Raw genomic sequence first — 19,539 nt, 5'->3', positions numbered from 1 at the left:
TGGGGGTTGTGCAGGAGGCAGCCGATCAATGATTCTCTCATCATGGATGTTTCTATCTGTGACTCTCCCTTCCTCTCTGGTAAAAAAAAAGAAAACATATATAAAAAAGAAACTGATGAATGTGCCCCTGACGTCCAGGACTTAGATCCAGGGCAGTGTGAATGTATGCAGGGGAAAGCAGAAGTGTGCAGGAGACGGTGGCGTCCCCAGTGAGCGGAGAGACAGCTTTTCGGGGGGCACGAGAGCTAACACACGTGGTGTTGGGGGTGGCCAGCCTGGTTTTGGGAGAGGTGGGGATGCACCAGACGAATCACTGTGGCGGTCTGGAGAGTTTGGAGAACCCACAGGCTCTGTAAGAAGCCTGAGCTCTCGTCCAGGGCGAGCAGGAACCCGGAGTGGGGTTTCAGGCACTGGAGCAAGCTGTGGGGGAGATAATTTGAGATAAAATGGGGTCATGGACTGAATTGTGTCCCCCTAAGTCCATATGTTGAAGTCCTATCTCCCAGTACTTCACAGGTGAGTGTACTGGAGGCAGTGGCTTTAAAGAGATAATTAAATTAAAGCGAGGTGGTTAGTTTGGGGTCTAGTCCAAAATGCCTGCACTCCTAATGGAAAAGGAGACGGGACACAGATGCACTCAGAGGGAAGCCCCTGGGAAGACAGAGAGAAGGGGGCCCTCTGCAAATTAAGGAGAAAGACCTCAGCAGAAACCAGTGCTGCCAACACCTTGACCTCACCCACTGGCCTCTAGGACTGTGAGAAAGTCCGTTTCTATTGTTGAAGAGGCCCAGTCTGAGGTGTTTTGTTATGGCAACCAGAGCTGACTCATGCTCATGGTAAACCCTTAAACATACCCGGAGGCTCTGTATTGCCGCTCCCACAGCCGCACTGGGCAGAAGGAGGGCGAGCAGGTGTTTTTGTTTTTGTTTTGACTATTTCATATCGAGCAGGTGTTTCTGAAGAGCATTGATGAACACAGAGAAGGCTTGCTCGCTGTAGCAGAGAGCAAAGGACTCCGACTCAAGGAGCTCACGGAAAGTTCAAGCTGCGTGAGCACCCGGGGCTCATCCAGGGAACCAGGCTGCAGTGCCTTCTTCCACAGAGGCCCTCTGCTCCTCAGGACGCCCCGGAGGGCGCCCTGGCGGGAAGATGGGGGGCTTGGCCTGCCCATTGAACTGTTCTATTGCCTTGTGGAGGCCCAGGGTCACTGCCAGGCTGTGTGAAATCAAATAAGACGGCATCTCATGTGCCTCGCCACCCGCCCAGCATAGGGGAAGGCGCGGCAAAGGGGTTCTCTCCCCCTCTGCTCCTCCAGGCCCAGGGCAAACAAACATCAGGGGTGCCGACAGCAAGAGTAAACGTAATCAGGGTGGAGACCTGATTTATGAATAACTCATAATTCATCTGAAACCAGTTTCCTGTTGACAGTCAGCCCTCTGTAAACACGAAGCGCGTCCTTGGCACCTTACCTTCCCGGGGGGTGCCAGGCCCCGGAGCCCTTTCCTATATAAGCTGCCGGGACTCTTCCGGATGTACAGGCCTATAAGAACCCTCTTTGCTCGTCACAATGATAGGTAACTGGTTGCTTCATTAGCTCGAGGCCAGAAAAAGGACAAAGGACACACGGTTTATTCCTTATTTGAATGCGCTGTGAAGTGTGTTTCTGCTGGATACAACGCAATGGTAAATGTGAGCTGGTTAGGAACCTTCTGTAGATTATTTGCAACTGAATGTACCGCATGTAAGGAGAGGCTGGGAGCTTGAGAAAATCTTAATGAGTTAGCACTATTTCTGTTCTCTAAGATCAAAGCTGTTGTTTCTTCTGATAAGTTTGGGATTCAATTAGGTTTTATACATGTCTCTAATGCTTGGGCCCTAAGGGAGTGATTTGGGAGTTAAATATAATGTCGGAGTACCGCACGGCCTCGTCACAGATGAGAACGGAGCCTGGGAGGGAAGAGCTGGCGGGAGCGAGCTGTCCCTCTCCGGGCCGGCGGCTCCCACGTGGGCGGCTCAGTGGATACCTGTGCCTGACTCCCACGCTGGACACTCTTGAGTTGATTGGTTTGCAGTGAGTCTTTGGTAATTGGTGTTTGTTTTTTTTAAAAAGCTGCCCAGGTGACTTTAATATTCAGCAAAATTTGAGAACCATCATCCTAGGCCCTTTTCAATATAACATGTTGTATTAAGAAAAAATTTGCATCAAAATCTATAAAAACTCATTGAGATGTCCTTTCTGCCTTCAATTCAAACTTGATCTTTTACAAGTACCCTTTGCTGGAGCCAGTGAAAGGGAATGAGCCGGGCTGCCCTTGGGGTGCAAAGGAGAAGGGGAAGGAAGTGGCCAACGGCAAAGCAGAAGAGGAGGTGGCAGGGTCCTCCAGAATGGACCCTGGGTCTCAGCCCACAGACTGCCTCAGGAAGACGGGGCGGGAAGAGCAGGAAAACCGTGGGGTGGGATCCTCCCGCTCCATCGGACCTCTCCTCCGCCCTCAGAGTGAACTCTGTAAGCTGCACAGCTGACAACATCCCTGCCCTGCTTAGGACTCTTTTTTTAAAAAAAATATATTTTATTGATTTTTTTACAGAGGGGAAGAGAGAGGGATAGAGAGTTAGAAACATCGATGAGAGAGAATCATCTATCAGTTGGCTCCTGCACACCCCCCACTGGGGACATGCCTGCAACAAGGTACATGCCCCTGACCGGAATCAAACCAGGGACCCTTCAGTCTGCAGGCTGACGCTCTATCCACTGAGCCAAACCAGTTTCAGCCTGCTTAAAACTCTTAAAGATGCTGACTCTTTTTAAAAATATATATATATATTTTTTATTTATTTCAGAGAGGCAGGGAGGGAGAGAGAGAGAGAGAGAGAGAGAGAGAGAGAGAGAGAGAGAGAGAGAGAGAGAGGGAGAGAGAGAGAGAGAGGAAAAGAGAGAGAGAGAGAGAGAGAGAGAGAGAGAGAGAGAGAGAGAGAGGAAAAGAGAGAGAGAGAGAGAGAGAGAGAGAAACATCAATGATGAGAGAGAATCATTGATGGGCTGCCTCCTGCACTCCCCCTACTGCGGATTGAGCCCACAACCTGGGCCTGTGTCCTGGACTGGAATCAAACCCGGGACCCTTCAGTCCGCAGGCTGACGCTCTATCCACTGAGCCAAACCAGCTAGGGCAAGATGCCTGACTCTTGATCATACTGGGAAGACACAGGAACAGCAACTTACCTGAAGGGACACTATTCCTAGGGGCACTGCCAGTCTGTGTCACCCTAAGCTGACATGAAGCACCTGTTACGTGCAGCATCTGGAAAGTCTAAGGCGGGCCTCCCGGCTGCACTGTCCCCTGTGCCTGCCCATCACGGGTGCTCACCTCGTCTTCGCTGAGTGCAGGAAAGGAAGGGAGCGAGGGAGGGGAAGGAATAGGATGTGGGAACAGGACAGGACTTGAGAGCCCCTCTATTCAGGTGGCCTCAGCCGAGTGTGATGGCATCACCTAGGGGGAGGGGTTTGGATAGAAATTAGGACCCTTTGATCCCACCAAAGCAGAATCTGCATTTTATTTTACAGAATTTCCCAGGGATTCATATCCACATTAAAGAAGCACTAGTTTTGATTGTTTCTTGTGTTTCTCACCTGGGGGGCTTGGTAAAGATGCCAAGGCCATGGCCCTGTCTTTTTTCAAAGAGCTTGACTGAGACTGTGCTCATTATTAGCAGCCTGGGTTACTTTGATGCCCACTCATATGGGAGAACCTCTTTTTTACAGAGGAGGAAACTGAGGCTTAGAGAAAGAGAGAGAGACAGTGGGGGGGGGGGGCGGAGAAGAGAATATGGAGGCTATATGTAGATTTTATCAGCTGGTTAATCTCAAAACTGAATACTTTGCTCTCTTTTGTCACCATCTTTGGACTCCATCTCTGAGTCATTCAATTGGGTGCCTCTGCTCGGAGCAGCAGAAGGTCTGGGAATTCTGCACCCGTCACTTACCCTGGGCGGCAGCCCTGGCTTGTGCCCATTGGCGCCTCTGTTCTGTGACCAGATAAAACAGGACCTCCAACGTTTCTCTGATCACCAGCACCTCTCAGGAGCACCGTTTCTGGATGAAGGGAGTGGAAATTCTGTCAATAAGACTGGCTTTTTCATTTGTTTTTGTTTGTTTTGAGAGAAAAAGTTCAGGTTTCCACAATGATCTGAAGCTTATGTAAAAGAATGAAACAGAGAGAGCAGGTGCAACCTCTAGTTCTGATGTGAGTTTATTGTAGGAATTGAGAGTTTATTGTAGGAATTCATTTATTTCTTTTGGTTATAAAACTAATGCTTTTCATTATAAGCAATTTAGAAAATAAGAGGGAAAGTTCAAAGAAAACTCCCACAGCTCAAAAATCACTTGTTAGAATTTGGTACAAAAACTTTCATCTCTTCGAGCATCTCTTTCAATGTGGATTTTTTCCACATCATAGGGATACCGCGCAGACATTTTGTGACATGCCTTCTTTAACGTGTCCTAACAGTGATCATTTATGTCATTTCATATTCTTTTACCTCCTGAGTGGACCAGGTAGGTCTGTTTTCGGAGTCACCATATTCTCAAACAGCCCTGTTGGGGCATTTGGTTGATTCATTTCCCTGCTGCAGTGAGCATCCAAGAGGCAAAGTCTGTCCTTCTCTGTGCCATTCCAGGTCTTAGAAGTGAAAAGGTAAAGTCAAATGCTGTAACACATTTTTGTTTTTGTTTTTGTTTTTTTAATGTTTTTATTGATTTGAGAGAGGGGGGGGGAGAAAGAGAGACAGAGAAACATCATTGAAGAGAAATATCGATCAGTCCTACTGGGGGTCAACCCAGACATGTGCCCTGACCAGGAATCAAACCAGCAACCTCCTGGTGCATGGATCAGCACTCAACCAGCTGAGCAACACCGCCAGGGCTGTTGTAAACAATTTGGAGAATATGGATGCATACTATTCAGTTGTTCTCCATAAAGATTATTCAAACATAAACCAGCCTTGTGCATTTTACTTCCTAGATATGCCTTTATTTCACTCTGGATATTATAAATGAAATAATTATTTTTGTCATCCCACATGGTTCTATTTTATATTCAAATTTACATTTCTGGTCTCGGCAGTAACTCGAACTTTTCCATGTCTCTGTTCATCATTTCTATTTGTATATGTGTGTTATTTTTTGTTGTTGCTGTTAATCCTCACTTGAGGATATTTTTTTCCTTTGAGAGAGAGTGGAAGGGTGGGAGGGAAGTAGAGAGAGATATACATTGATGTAAAAGAGACAAATCAATTCCTCCTGCCTCATGCCTGCCTCCTGCCTGCGCCCAATCTCAGATTGATGTTTCTCTCTTCTCTCTTTCTCTCTCTCTTTCCTTTCTGCTATCTCAAATCAGTAAAAACATATACACAGGCAAGGTTTTAAAAAATATATATTTTTATTGATTTTTTTTACAGAGACGAAGAGAGAGGGATAGAGAGTTAGAAACATCGATGAGAGAGAAACATTGATCAGCTACCTCCTGCACATTCTCCACTGAGGATGTGCCCACAACCGCGGTACATGCACTCGACCGGAATCAAACCTGGGATTCTTCAGTCCACAGGCCGATGCTCTACCCACTGAGCCTAACTGGTTAGGGCCTCAGGCAAGGTTTTTTGTTGTTGTTGTTGTTGTTGTTTTTTAAAGCACACTATCATTATTTTATTGGTCTATGACTTGGACTCACATTTAGCTTTTTCCCCAGTTTATTTTGGTAACTTGTGTAGATGTTGTTCCTTTGAAACTCCTCCTTTGAGCCACCTGCCAGAGCCCAGTAGGGGTCCTCATGCAGGACACTCAGTCACTGACCGCCATCTGAATCAGTTTGTTTTTCTTCCTAGCCCTTCTTCACATTGCAGAATGCTCTTCTGGGAAGCCTTGTGGTCTTGACCAGCATTGTGACGCTATGCAATGCCCAGTGCTCTTTTATACCTAAAAGACATCATCCAGGTGACAATGTTAAGGGTAAGTCCCAGCTTTTCAAGTGTATTATTTTACTGCAGCTTGGTAGGTGTAACCTGTTGGCAGAGGAAGGCCTTTACATCCACACGGGGAGGATGGGTAGGGCGAACATCAAATAGAGTCAAATGAGAGACTTTAATTTGTCACTGCATGAGACAGTATTTCTCAACCCGAGGTGTAGGAGAATTGCCTGGAAAGCTTTTGAAACCTACTAATGCTCAGGGGCCATCCAATCTGAGGCAAATCAGAATCTCTGGGCTGGGAGCTGCATAGCTCATTGCTTTTGGAGTCACCCCTATATGCAGGCAAAGAACCATCAATATTCCAAAGCAGTGCTTTCCAGACATCAATGTGCACGTGAATGCTCTGAGAATCCTACTAAATGAAAAGTTCTGGTTCTGTGGGCCTGCATGTCCAACACAGCCTCGGTAGTGCCGATGCTACTAGTTCCTCCAGCTCACCTGGACCAGCACGGGTGAAAGAAGTGATCTGACCGCTGGCCGAATGTTTGAATCACTGGGGAGCTTTGGGAACATGTGGCAGCCTGGACTACCATATGGCAGTCTCTCACAGCCAGAGAAACTCATTGTTCGGAGGTGGGACCCAGGCATGGATTTTTATGCCCAGATGTTTTACATGTGCATTTAGAGCTGAGAAGCAAATCATAGAGAATTAGTAAAATGAATCATTTATCCAGAGATAATCCAGCCAAAAAAAGAATACACACACACACCACACACACACAAAACAAAAACCAAACAAAAAAACAAACAAAAACTTGGTTCCAAGTACCCCTAGGATTATAAAGCCATCCTTTAAAAGAGGAAGGCCTTGCCAGGACCGGTTTGGCTCAGTGGATAGAGTGTCGGCCTGCGGACTAAAGGGTCCCAGGTTCGATTCCAGTCAAAGGCATGTACTCTGGTTGCGGGCACATCCCCAGTTGGGCGTGTGCAGGAGGCAGCTGATCGATGTTTCTCTCTCATCGAGGTTTCTAGCTCTCTATCCCTCTCTCTTCCTCTCTGTGAAAAATCAATAAAATATATTTAAAAAAAAAGAGGAAGGCCTTATTTTTTCCTCAGAATATTTGTTCTGAAATAAGATCTGGAAGGACTTAAGCTTGCGGTAAGAAGACATGATTGGTGAAATGAACTGGACAGTACTGGAATTTAGCTGTGGGTGACCACAGAAGCACTTTTCTTTCTTTTTTAAAAATATTTTTTTAAATTTTTTATTTCAGAAAGAAAGGAAGAGGCAGAGAGAGAGAGAGAGAGAGAGAGAGAGAGAGAGAGAGAGAGAGAGAGAGAGAGAGAGAACAGCAATGATGAGAATCATTGATCGGCTGCCTCCTGCATGCCCCACACTGGGGATCGAGCCTGCAACCCGGGCACGTGCCCTGACCTGGAATCAAACTGTGACCTCCTGGTTCATAGGTCCATGCTCAGCCAGAGAGCCACGCTGGCCAGACCACAGAAGCACTTTTCTTAGACACCCTTAAATTGATGAGATTCTCCCTCTCTGGGAGGGGCACAGGTGGCAGGGCTGGCCCCAGTGTCCCTCTAGCCTTGTTCTAGCTGTGTGCCTGGAGGACCCCACTGATGATGCCACATGTGTTATTTTAGAATGCAGGGATCTCGATGGATTCACCTACCCAATGAACTCCAAGTGGAAGAATGATAAATGTGAAGAGTGTTCTTGTAACTCAGCTGGAATTAGCTGCTGCAACATGTAAGTCTCAGCCAGAAGGGCCAACAAGGGGGTGCAGCAACAAGGGGGCTGCTCTGAGGTACAGCTCCTCCCTCTTTCAAAATCCCACTTTGAAGTGCTTTCCTTTTCAGCACTATTTCTTTCTTTTTTTCCTTTTAATATATTTTTATTGATTTCAGAGAAGGGAGAGGGAGGGAAAGATAGAAACACCAATGATGAGAGAGAATCATAAATCAGCTGCCTCTCGCTTTGGGGATCAAGACCCCAACCCCTGCCTGTGCCCTGACCTGGAATCAAACCGTAACCTCCTAGTTCATAGGAGCCATGCCGAATAGGCCCTATTTCTTTCTTTCTTTTTTTTATTGTGGTGGTAATGAAAACTGGGGACCGTCTCCCCAGGAAAGATTTAATTTTTTTTAAGTTAAATTAAAATTTATCTTAAAAAATGTTTTTAACATAAAAAAATTTAGCATTTTATGTTAAATATGGAATATTGATGGTTCTTTGCCTGCATATAGGGGTGACTCCAAAAGCAATGAGCTGTGCAGCTCCCACCCCGTTTCAAACTAAACGGTGTTAAAAAAAATTTTAACATAAAATTTAGCATTTTAATTGTTTTAAGTGTAGAATTCAGTGGCATTAAGTACGTTCACATTTTTGTGCAACCATTTCCGCCATTCACCTTCAGAACTTTTTTATCTCCCCTAACTGAAACTCCCTACCCAGGAAATGCCTCCATTTCCTCCTTTCCCCAGTCCCTGGCAACCACCATTTTACTCTCGTCTCTATGAACCCACAACTCTAAGTGCCATTGTACAGTATCTGTCCTTTTGTGCCTGGCTTTTCACAGTATAATGTCCTCAGGGTTCATCCGTGCTGCAGCCTGTTTCATAATTAGGCTGAAGAATGTTCCATTGTGTGTGTATTCCAAGAGCGTGATGAATCCTGACATTGTACCCGTTAATGTGTGGGTGGACTTTCCTGGGGAGATGGTCCCCAGTTTTCATTAGCTGCTCCTGGGCTCCATGATCCTGGCCTGGCGTGACTCTGTTCCTGTGGCTTAGCCAGCTCCGATTCCAATGGGAATGGACAATCTTTCCCTCCCCACCTTCAAGCAGCAGAGCTGCTGGTCACTCCCTGAGCCAGGACAACAAGAGGTCAGGCTAAAGCAAGCTGCCTGGCCCCAGGGGCCCGGCCTGCCTTTGGGCCTCTCTGAGCTTGCTTCGTCCTGTGATGCAGGATGGAACTTAGGAACTATCTCAGGGATGGTCTATGTGCTCATAGACCAGGTTCTATGTGTTCAAATCCAGGTTCCTGAAGTCAGCACTTTGGGGTTGCAAACTGAACGGTGATCTTAAGTTGCTCAGAGGCACCCTAGACAGCAGGAGTGTGGGCTGACCCTGGCCCGGAGCTGACCCAGAGAAGGCTGGGCATCCTATCCTTTCTTAAAAAAAAAAAAAATCTTTATTATTGAAAGTATTACATATGTCTCCCTTTTCCTCCATTGACCCCTTCTAGTCCACCTCTCCACCTGTCTTTAAAAAAAAATCTTCATTGTTGAAAGTATGACGTATGTCCCTTTTCCCCCATTGGCCCCTTCCAGCCACCCCGCCTCCCTATCCCAGGGTCTGAGTCCATGGGTCGTGTATGTGCATACAAGGTCTTTGGTTGATTACTTCCCACCCACCCTCCCTCCCCCACCTTCCCTTTGAGATTCCGCAATCTGTTCCAGGCTTCCATGTCTCTGATCCACTCCATCGGTTTATTTTGTTACTTAGATTTCACATATGAGCGAGATCGTGTGATACTTATCTATCTCTGACTGGCTTATTTCATTTAACATAATACTCTCCAGGTCCCTCCATGCTGTCTCAAAGGATAAGATTCACTTTATTGCTGCATAGTATTCCATGGTGTAAATGTGCCACAGCTTTTTTATCTACTTTTATCCACTGATGGGCACTTAGGTTTAGGTATTATAAATTGTGCTGCTATGAGTATAGGGGTGCATATATATTTTTTTAAATTGGTGTTTCAGGTTTCTAGGATATATTCCTAGAAGTGGGATCAGTAGGTCAAATGGCAGTTCCATATTTAATTATTTGAGGAAACTCCATACTGTTTTCCATAGTGGCTGTACCAGTCTGCATTCCCACCAGCACTGTACTAGGGCTCCCTTTTCTCCACATCCTCGCCAGCACCTGTCATTTGTTGATTTGTTGATGGAAACCATTCTGACAGATGTAAGATGATACCTATTGTCATTTTAAAATGCATCTCTCTGGCCGAAACCGGTTTGGCTCAGTGGTAGAGCATCGGTCTGCAGACTGAAAGGTCCCTGGTTCGATTTGGGCCAAGGGCATGTACATTGGTTGTGGGCACATCCCCGGTAGGGGGTGTGCAAGAGGCAGCTGGTCGGTGTTTCTCTCTCATCGACGTTTCTAGCTCTCTATCTCTCTCCCTTCCTCTCTGTAAAAAATCAATAAAATATATTTAAAAAAAATAAAAATAAAAAAAATGCATCACTCTGATGATCAGTGACGTGGAGCATTTTTCATGTCTCTTAGCCATCTGTATGTTCTCTTTGGAGAAGTGTCTATGTAGGTCTTTTGCCCATTTTTTTTAAACAATGTAACTTTTTTTTTTTTTTTAATAAGTTTTTATTTTTCATATTATTACAAATGTTCCTTCCCCCCCCACCCCCACCATTGCTCTCCTCCACCAGGTTCCCACCCCACCCTCTGCCCTTTCCCCTCTCCCCATTGTCCTCATCCATAGGTGCACAGTTTATGTTCAGTCTCTTCCCACGCCCCCCTCTCCCCTTTTCCCCAAGAATCGTCAGTTCACTCCCCTTCCATACCTCTGATTCTATTATATTCAACAGTTAATATTGTTCATCAGATTTTTTTAATTTCCTTGGTTTTTAGATTCACTTGTTGATAATTACGTATTTGTTGTTCATAATTTTTATCTTTGTTTACTTTCTCTTCTGAAAGAACCCCCTTCAGCAATTCATATAATTCTGGTTTGGTGGTGATGAACTCCTTTAGCTTTTTTTTATTAGTGAAGCTCTTTATCTGGCCTTCGATTCTGAGTGATAGCTTTGCTGGGTAGCTTATTTTTGGCTGTAGGTTCTTGCTATTCATCACCTTGAATATTTCTTGCCATTCCCTTCTGGCCTGCATGGTTTCTGTTGAGAAATCAGCTGACAATCATATAGGTGCTCCTTTATAAGTTACTACCTTCTTTGCTCTTGCTTCTTTTAATATTCTGTCTTTATCTTTTGCTCTTGGAATTTTAATAATGATGTGTCTCGGTGTGGTCCTCTTTGGATTCCTTTTGTTTGGAGTTCTGTGCGCTTCCTGGACTTGTAAGTCAAATTCTTTCACCAGGTGGGGGAAGTTTTCTGTCACTATTTCTTTCAGTATGTTTTCGATATCTTGCTCTCTCTCATCTTCTGGAACCCCCATAATTCTGATGTTGGTTCGCTTGAAGTTGTCCCAGAGGTTTCTTACATTATCTTCAATTTTCTGGATTCTCTTGCCTTCTAGCTTCTGTGGAGGAGTGTCTTCTGGCTCTTTATGTTCCAAATCTTTGACTTGATTCTTGCGATCTTCCCTTCTGTTTTTAGGACTCTGTAAAATATTTTTTATTTCAGACAATGTATTCTTTATTTCTTGTTGATCTCTTATCATTTCTTGTTGACTCCTTATTAATTCTAGTTGATCTCTTTTCATATCCTCATAGGCCTTATCCATCTTTTCTAGGAAATTCTTGAAAAACCTTATAAGCGTAGATTTGAACTCTATATCCAGACGCTTTTTGTCCTCCATTTCTTTCGTTTGTGATCTATTTTGTTGTCGCATTTCGCAGTTACAGATGGGACGGGGTTTCAGGGTGGAGCCTGCAGCTTTGGCTACTGTCAGCCCCGCCCTATGCGGGTCCTTCAGTGCTCGCTGCCGGCGCCTCTGAGAGAAAGGTGCCCTCGATTTTCGCCTGCTGCCAAACAGTCTATGCTCTCCCACAATGAGCCCGGTATTGGGGTTCAGTTCAGTTGGAAGTGGAGTTGGAGGTGGTGTTCACAGCAGTCTGGAGCCCCAGTCTCCTTCCCGTCAGGGCAATCCGCGGCACAGCCGACCGTCCCTTCTTTGGGGGCAGTGTGCGCGCCTCCGGGACCTCCTTTCTCCGCTACCTGGGGTTCCGACTTACAGCCCAGCTCCCTATGGCTGAGCCTGAGTCCCCGGGGTCTGGCCCAGAACTGGGGGTCAGAGCAGTTGGGGGCCCAGCACAATCAGAGTTTTATCTCCTTTCCGCTAGGGAACGCCCGCCAGGCACTCGGCCTCCCTCCTCTCCGGCTCCGTCCTCTTCGCATGCGCCGCGTGTCTCCGTACCTTAGGCTTTTACAGCTCCTCCGCGCTTCCTTCTGGTTTTCTCCTTGCTTCTTGTTGTAGGATTTCCAGTCAGTCGACTTTCCTGTAGTTCTGGGTAATGTCCATTTTATATTTTAGTTGTATTTTATTAAAATTGTTGTGTGCGGCTGCGGCTAGTTGCCTACCCGAGCAGCCATCTTGGATTCTCTCAACAATGTAACTTTTTAAAAAATACATATTTTGCCGAAACCGGTTTGGCTGAGTGAATAGAGCGTCAGTCTGCGGACTGAAGGGTCCCGGGTTCGATTCCGGTCAAGAGCATGTACATTGGTTGCGGGCACATCCCCAGTAGGGGGTGTGCAAGAGGCAGCTGGTCGATGTTTCTCTCTCATCAATGTTTCTAGCTCTCTATCCCTCTCCCTTCCTCTCTGTAAAAAAAAAAATCAATAAAATATATTAAAAAATATATATATATATATATATATATATATATATATATATATATATATAATTGATTTTTTACAGAGAGGAAGGGAGAGGTATAGAGAGCCAGAAACATCGATGAGAGAGAAACATCGATCAGCTGCCTCCTGAACACCTCCTAGTGGGGATGTGCCCGCAACCAAGGAACATGCCCTTGTCCCGAATCAAACCCGGGACCCTTCCGTCCATAGGCCGACACTCTATCCACTGAGCCAAACTGGTTAGGGCCCATTTTTTAATCGGATTGCTTGTCTTCCTTTTGTTAAGTTGTATGAGTTCCTTATATATTTTGGATACTTTTAACAGATGTATCATTGCCAAATATGTTCTCCCATACAGTGGGCTCCCTTTTTACTCTTTTGCTATGCAAAAACTTTTTATTTTGATGCTGTTCCATTTGTTTATTTTCTCCTTAGTTTCCTTTGCCGTAGGCAAACATATGGCTATAAGAGATGTCTGAAACATTGCTATGTATGGTTTCTTCTAGGATTTCTATGGTTTCATGACTTACATTTAAGTCTTTTATCCATTTTGAGTTTATTCTTGTGTATGGCATAAGTTGGTCTAGTTTCATTTTTTTTTTTAATAAATCTTTATTGTTCATATTATTACAAATGTTCCTCTTTTTTTCCCCTCCTCCATTGCTCCCCTCCACCGGGTTCCCACCCCACCCTCTGCCCTTTCCCCACCCCTCATTGTCCTCATCCATAGGTGCACAGTTTATGTTCAGTCTCTTCTCACATCCCCCTCTTCCCTTTTCCCCGAGAATCGTCAGTTCACTCCCCTTCCAATACCTCTGATTCTATTATATTCAACAGTTAATATTGTTCATCAGATTTTTTAAAATTTCTTTGATTTTTATTTATTTATTTATTTATTTTTAAAAATATATATTTTATTGATTTTATACAGAGAGGAAGGGAGAGAGATAGAGCGTTAGAAACATCGATGAGAGAGAGTCATCAATCAGCTGCCTCTTGCACACCCCCTACTGGGGATATGCCCGCAACCAAGGTACATGCCCTTGACCGGAATCGAACCCGGGACCCTTTAGTCCCCAAGCCGACGCTCTATCCATTGAGCCAAACCGGTCCCGGCATTAAATTTCTTTGATTTTTAGATTCACTTGTTGATAGTTACGTATTTGTTGTTCATAGTTTTTATCTTTATTTACTTTCTCTTCCGAAAGAACTCCTTTCAGCAATTCATATAATTCTGGTTTGGTGGTGATGAACTCCTTTAGCTTTTTTTTATTGGTGAAGCTCTTTATCTGGCCTTCGATTCTGAGTGATAGCTTTGCTGTGTAGATTATCTTTGGCTGTAGGTTCTTACTATTCATCACCTTCAATATTTCTTGCCATTCCCGTCTTGCCTGCATAGTTTCTGTTGAGAAATCAGCTGACAATCGTATAGGTGCTCCTTTATAGGTAACTATCTGCTTTGCTCTTTCTGCTTTTAATATTCTCTCTTTGTCTTTTGCTCTTGGAATTTTAATTATGATTTGTCTTGGTGTGGTCTTCTTTGGATTCCTTTAGTTTGGAGTTCTGTGTGCTTCCTGGACTGGCAAGTCTAATTCTTTCACCAGGTGGGGGAAGTTTTCTGTCACTATTTCTTTCAGTACGTTTTCGATATCTTGCTCTCTCTCATCTTCTGGGACCCCCATAATTCTGACGTTGTTTCGCTTGAAGTTGCCCCAGAGTTTTCTTACATTATCTTCAACTTTCTGGATTCTCTTGCCTTCTTGCTTCTGTGGAGGAGTGTCTTCTGGCTCTTTATGTTCCAAATCTTTGACTTGATTCTTGCGATCTTCCATTCTATTTTTAGGACTCTGTATAATATGTTTTATTTCAGACAATGTATTCTTTATTTCTTGTTGATCCCTTATTATTTCTTGTTGATTCCTTATTATTTCTAGTTGATCCCTTTTCATATCCTCATAGGACTTACCGATCTTTTCTAGGAAATTCTTGAAAAACCTTATAAGCGTGGTTTTGAACTCTATATCCAGTCACTTTTTGTCCTCCATTTCTTTCATTTGTGATCTATTTCCTTGTCTCGGCATTTTCGCAGCTTCCCTGAGTTGGTAGCCTTAAAAGTCTCTGTGTTCTGCTTGGATGGGGCAGAGTTTCAGGGTGGAGCCTACAGCCTTGGCTTCCGTCAGCCACGTCAGCCACTCCCTATGTGGCTCCTGAGTCTCAGTGTTTCTCAGGGTCCTTGGGTACTCGCTGTAAGCACCTCTGAGAGTGAGGTGCCCTCGAGTTTTGCCTGCTACCAAACAGTCTAGTCTCTCCCCCAATGAGCCTGGAACTGGGGTTCAGTTCAGTTGGAAGTGGGGTTCAGAGCAGTCTGGAGCTTTTGTCTCCTTCCTGTCAGGGCACTCCCGCAGCATAGCCAACCGTCCCTTCTCTGCACGCAATGTGCACGCCTCCAGGGGCTCTGCCTTTCGCTGCTCCCCGGGTTTCCGCCTTACAGCCCATTCTCCCTCTGCATGAGCCTGGGTCCCTGGGGTCTTGCCTAGAACTGGGATTCAGAGCAGTCGGAACTGGGGCTCAGCACATTCCGGTGCTTTTGACTCCTTCCAGCTAGGGCAATCTGGCAGTAGAGTCAACAGTCCGTCCTCTGCGTGCAATGTGTGTGCCTCTGGGGGCTCTGCCTTTTGCTGCTCCCCTGGGATTCCACCTCACAGCCCAGGCTTCCTCTGTATGCACCTGGGTCCCCAGGGTCTGGCCTAGAACTGGGGTTCAGTGCTGTTGGGTCTGGGGTTCAGCACAATCCAGAGCTTTTATCTCCTTCCTGCTAGGGAATGCCAGACAGGTACTCAGCCTCCCCTCCTCTCCGGCTCTGTCCTCTTGCGCTCGCAGTGTGTCTCCGTACCTTAGGCTTTTACAGCTCCTCTGATTTTCCTTCTGGTTTTCTCTTTCCTTCTTGTTGTAGAATTTCCAGTCAGTCGACTTTCCTGTAGCTCTGGGCAATGTCCATTTTATATTTTAGTTGTATTTTATTGAAATTGTTGTGTGCGGCTGCAGTTAGGTGTTTACCTGTGCAGCCATCTTGGATCCTCCATGTCATTTTTTTTTTTTTTTTAAGGTATTTGTTCAATTTCCCCAACACCATGTATTGAAGAGATTGTCTTGGCTCCATTGTATGTTCTTGTGTTCTGAGTGTAATGGCTTGGGTCTATATCCTGTCTTTTCTAATTGGCTTTGCTTTTGTCTCTCTGGCAGTGCTGCTGTACCTGTGGGTTACAACAAATTGAAATGCGATAAGTTATTCAACCCGAAAACCTGCACCTATACAGTGGTGGAGAAAAAGAATCCAAGAAAGTTTTGTGATGTCCAGCAATGGGTGATGTAATGTGCTTCTCGTGGGCCCGTGGCTCCCACACAGAGGCTCCAGGTCCTCCAAGGCCAGGCCTCATTTTCCTTGGCCTCTAACAGACTATGATTGTATGACCCTACCTGTTTGTAAAAAATTAAATAAGTAAAAATTGAGCAAACGTTTGAATATGTGTATACTTGCAATTTACAAATTATATGTGCATTGATTTTTATACACATTAAAAAGCACTCAAACATTTAATAGAGTGAACAAAAAATAAATATGAATAAAGTTATATTTTTCCTATACTCCAATAAATCACTGTACATTCCCACTTAGGCACCACTGCTTCTGTTGCTTCTGATATAGCATCTGCACTCTGCTGTCCTGGTGTCCTGCTATCTTGCGAACAATTAAAAAAATAAACGTGCCTTCAAAATGAAATCAGATCCCTTATTTTCTTTGAGTTTTTCATATTTATGCTTCCTTCATTCCTCTTTTTTTTCTTAAATATATATATATATATTTTCAAAAATATATTCTTATTGATTTCAGAGAGGAAGGAGAAATAGAAACATCAATGATGAGAATCATTGATAGATTGCCTTCCACTCACCCTCCACTGGGGACTGAGCCTGCAACCTGGGCATGTGCCCTGACTGGGATCAAACAATGACCTCCTGGTTCATAGGTTGAAGCTAAACCGCAGTGCCACACTGGCCGGGCTCCTTCCTCTTCTTTAGAGAGTGTGCTCCATGCTGTGTTCCTCATTTACCTCTGCTTGCCTGAGGTTGGAGCAGGCAAGACAGAACAGCCTGGAAGAAGTAGCTCTGAGACCACGTGCAGCCTGATGAGGTATTAAAGGCCAGGGGTGCTGGCTTAGGAGAATGGCTTGAGTATGATAGATTAAATAGAGAAGGTAGACCAGAGACTGGGATGGCAGGACATGCTTTATTGGAGGGAAGGGTACCCCTGCCGGCTGCTTACAAGGAGAGGAGCAGAAGAGAGCGAGGAGCTTACAAGCACCTTTAAGGATAGAGGGCGGGGCTTAGGGCACTCAGCACACGCTGATTGATTAGGGACCTAGGGACTTAGGAATGAGGGCTTAGGGTATTTGGCAGGTGCTGATTGGTGGTTCAGAGCTCAGGAATGTCTGACCGCAGGTGGGGTTTACGTCTGTCCATCAACTGGAGAAAGGGACGTTCTATTATTCCAGGCTTCTGGTAATATTTTTTAAAAAAATTGAGAGTCTGGGCAAGGTCAGGGGGCGAAGGTCAGTCTTCCGTATCTACTTCCAGCTGTGAGGGGCGTCGTCTCTTAGGGGCGTCTACCCGGGGTCTCAAAGATTCTGATGTTTGGTTCTGAATTCAGTGCCACCTTCTGGTTGGCGAATTCTGTTCTGCAAAAGACTAGTGAAACAATGCATGAGACATGGGCCAAAGAGCAAAATTAGGAGTATAAATACCAGTGGGTCTAATAGTGGGAAGAGCCATGGGGTACATGAGCAAAAAGCAGGCAGTGTTTTTCCTTGCTGGTCGAGGGGTGCAGCAGCATGATTTCTCCAAGAGACTGGTTGGTGCAGAGAGCGTCCTGTTGAGTCACTTGCTTCTGAGGCTGCCACGGCATTGTCCCGGCCCGCGGGGCAACAATGGGGGCACGCAGGAACCACCTAAGAGAATGAAGCAAACAAGGAACATGGAAGAATGGAGGCAAGACAAGGTTCTGATCAAGCCTCAACTTTATTCTTTGAAATGGCTGTATTTATACAGCAGAAACAAAGGGGGGCAGGGTTGCCTATGCAGAGGGGTCTTTGGCATCTGGCAACACAGGATTGGCTAACTGCCAGGGTGGTGTAACATTCCAAGGTGAAACATTCCAAGGCTGGGCTATCTAGGGGGGGAGGATCAGGAAGGGGAAGTTGCTAAGCTGCAGGAAGATGCTAGGCGGCAGGTTAATCTTATCTTCTGGCCAAACCCTCAGGGCACCGCATAACTTCTGCTAGAAGGAACTTAATTCTATTTTCTTAAGACTGAGTTGCTTGTCTCAACTCTGCTGGCTCCCTACAGGCATTACTTGTCTGGTTTTGCTGTTTCTCTGGGCCTGGAGCTGAAAGACAACCTGAGGGGTAAGATTCTTGGGGAGGTAAAAAGGTGGGACTCCTTGGTGTAGCCCAGATTCCAGTCAGGACCATGGGCAGAAGGTCCGGCCAGGAGCTGTAAATTTTTAGAGAGAGAGTTTAGTTAGATGGTCTTTAAGGAAGCTGTTGCTCCTCTGGATCTTACCCGATGAAGGTGGGTGGTAGGGTATGTGCAGTTTCCAGGAGATGCCAGAGATGATGTGTGTTATCCTCAGCAGCTTTCTTGCAGGTAGGGAAGGCCTCTGCCCACCCTGTCAGGGTGTCTACATGGTGATAGATATTTGGTCTTCTTGTGGGGAGGCATATGGGTGAAGTCTACCTGCCAGTCCTGTCCTGGGAGGTGTTCCCTTCATTTGATGGGTAGGAAAGTTGGGGTGCATTCCTCCCTGGAGTGAGGCAGCTGCACATGTGGAGCAGGAAGAGCAGGCACTCATGACTGCCTCTCGCAGTGTGGGCGAGGTGAAGAGTGATGAAGGCCATCTCCAGCGTGTTACAATCACGTAGGAGGCTTTCCGTTCCTGGGGGTCTAGACACAAGCTTCCATTCACAAACAGAGTTAAATCAGGATTAGAGAGAGGAACCGGAGAGTCCTGCCCAAGGTTGAGTGAGGGCCTCTGAGGACCTTGGGGCAGGAGTGCTTTGCTGCAGTTTGGGTGGAGGCAGCAGGAAGGAGAGTGGCTGGGTTCAGGGCTGGGGATTGGGTTAGGAAGACGTCAGGACTCTCCAGGAACAGGAGATGGAGTTGCTGCACGTGAGAGGGTGCAAGGAGAGATAAGGATCGGTGTGACGGAAAATCCCGTATGGGTGGAGAAGACCTGTAAGGGTTGCTGGAGGCAGATCTTCTGGGCCTCCTTGATGAGAAGAGCAGCTGCAGCCAGAGCCCAGAGGCAGGGCTGCAATCCCCAAACTGTGGGATCAAGCTGCCAGGACAGGTAGGCTATGGGGTGAGGGCTGGCCCTAGGGGCTGGGTGAGGACCCCCATGGAGAGAGAGAGAGCTTAGCAAACGAAGGAGGGTGAGGAGACTTGGTATAAGGGCTTAGCTAGGAGAGAAAAATTTGGGATCCATGATAGAGAAATCCTACCAGTGGAGGCCAGCTGTTGCCTCTGAGACGTGTAGTGCTGGGTTCTAACAAGCATTCTTGGAGGTCTCTGGGTAAGGCCTGGCCAAACAGGTGACTATCTCTGAACCCCTGGGGCAGGATTGTCCAAGTGAGTGGGAGACAGATCTGGAGCTGAAAGATAACTGAGACCTAGATGCTATTTTTTAGGGGGAAAAGAGTAGGGGTCTTAATTGCCTCACTAGTGATATGAAAGGGGAGAATAGGTTACCGTTGGAAGTAGGTTCTTGTTTTTCCAGTTTTGCCCCTTGCTGGGCACCCACATGTTTCTTGTAGTTCCTGAGACAGGGTTTCAAAGTAGGTAGAGCAGTGGTTACGGGGACAGGTAAAGACTGATCATTGAGGCTGCATCTATGTTGGGTGAGAGATAGATGAGAGTACAGGTTCCTGTCCAGCTGATGGGGAGA

The 19,539-nt window shown here is 45.9% G+C and overlaps 1 protein-coding gene across 1 annotated transcript; it reads left to right on the top strand.

The window, feature by feature from the left end:
• Window positions 1-1,549: 1,549 nt before the first annotated feature.
• MSMB (microseminoprotein beta) lies at window positions 1,550-16,503 on the top strand. Its single transcript, XM_084904756.1, has 4 exons — window positions 1,550-1,683; window positions 5,881-6,004; window positions 7,621-7,726; window positions 15,783-16,503. The coding sequence occupies exons 1-4, from the start codon at window positions 1,681-1,683 to the stop codon at window positions 15,910-15,912; spliced, it is 363 nt and encodes a 120-aa protein (XP_084760882.1). The 5' UTR covers window positions 1,550-1,680; the 3' UTR covers window positions 15,913-16,503.
• The last annotated feature ends 3,036 nt before the right edge of the window (window positions 16,504-19,539 follow it).

This window comes from Pipistrellus hanaki (genome assembly GCF_964339955.1).
Source record: "Pipistrellus hanaki genome assembly, chromosome: 14".
NCBI classification, from domain to species: Eukaryota; Metazoa; Chordata; class Mammalia; order Chiroptera; family Vespertilionidae; genus Pipistrellus; species Pipistrellus hanaki.
This window is presented reverse-complemented; position numbering and strand designations above follow the sequence as displayed.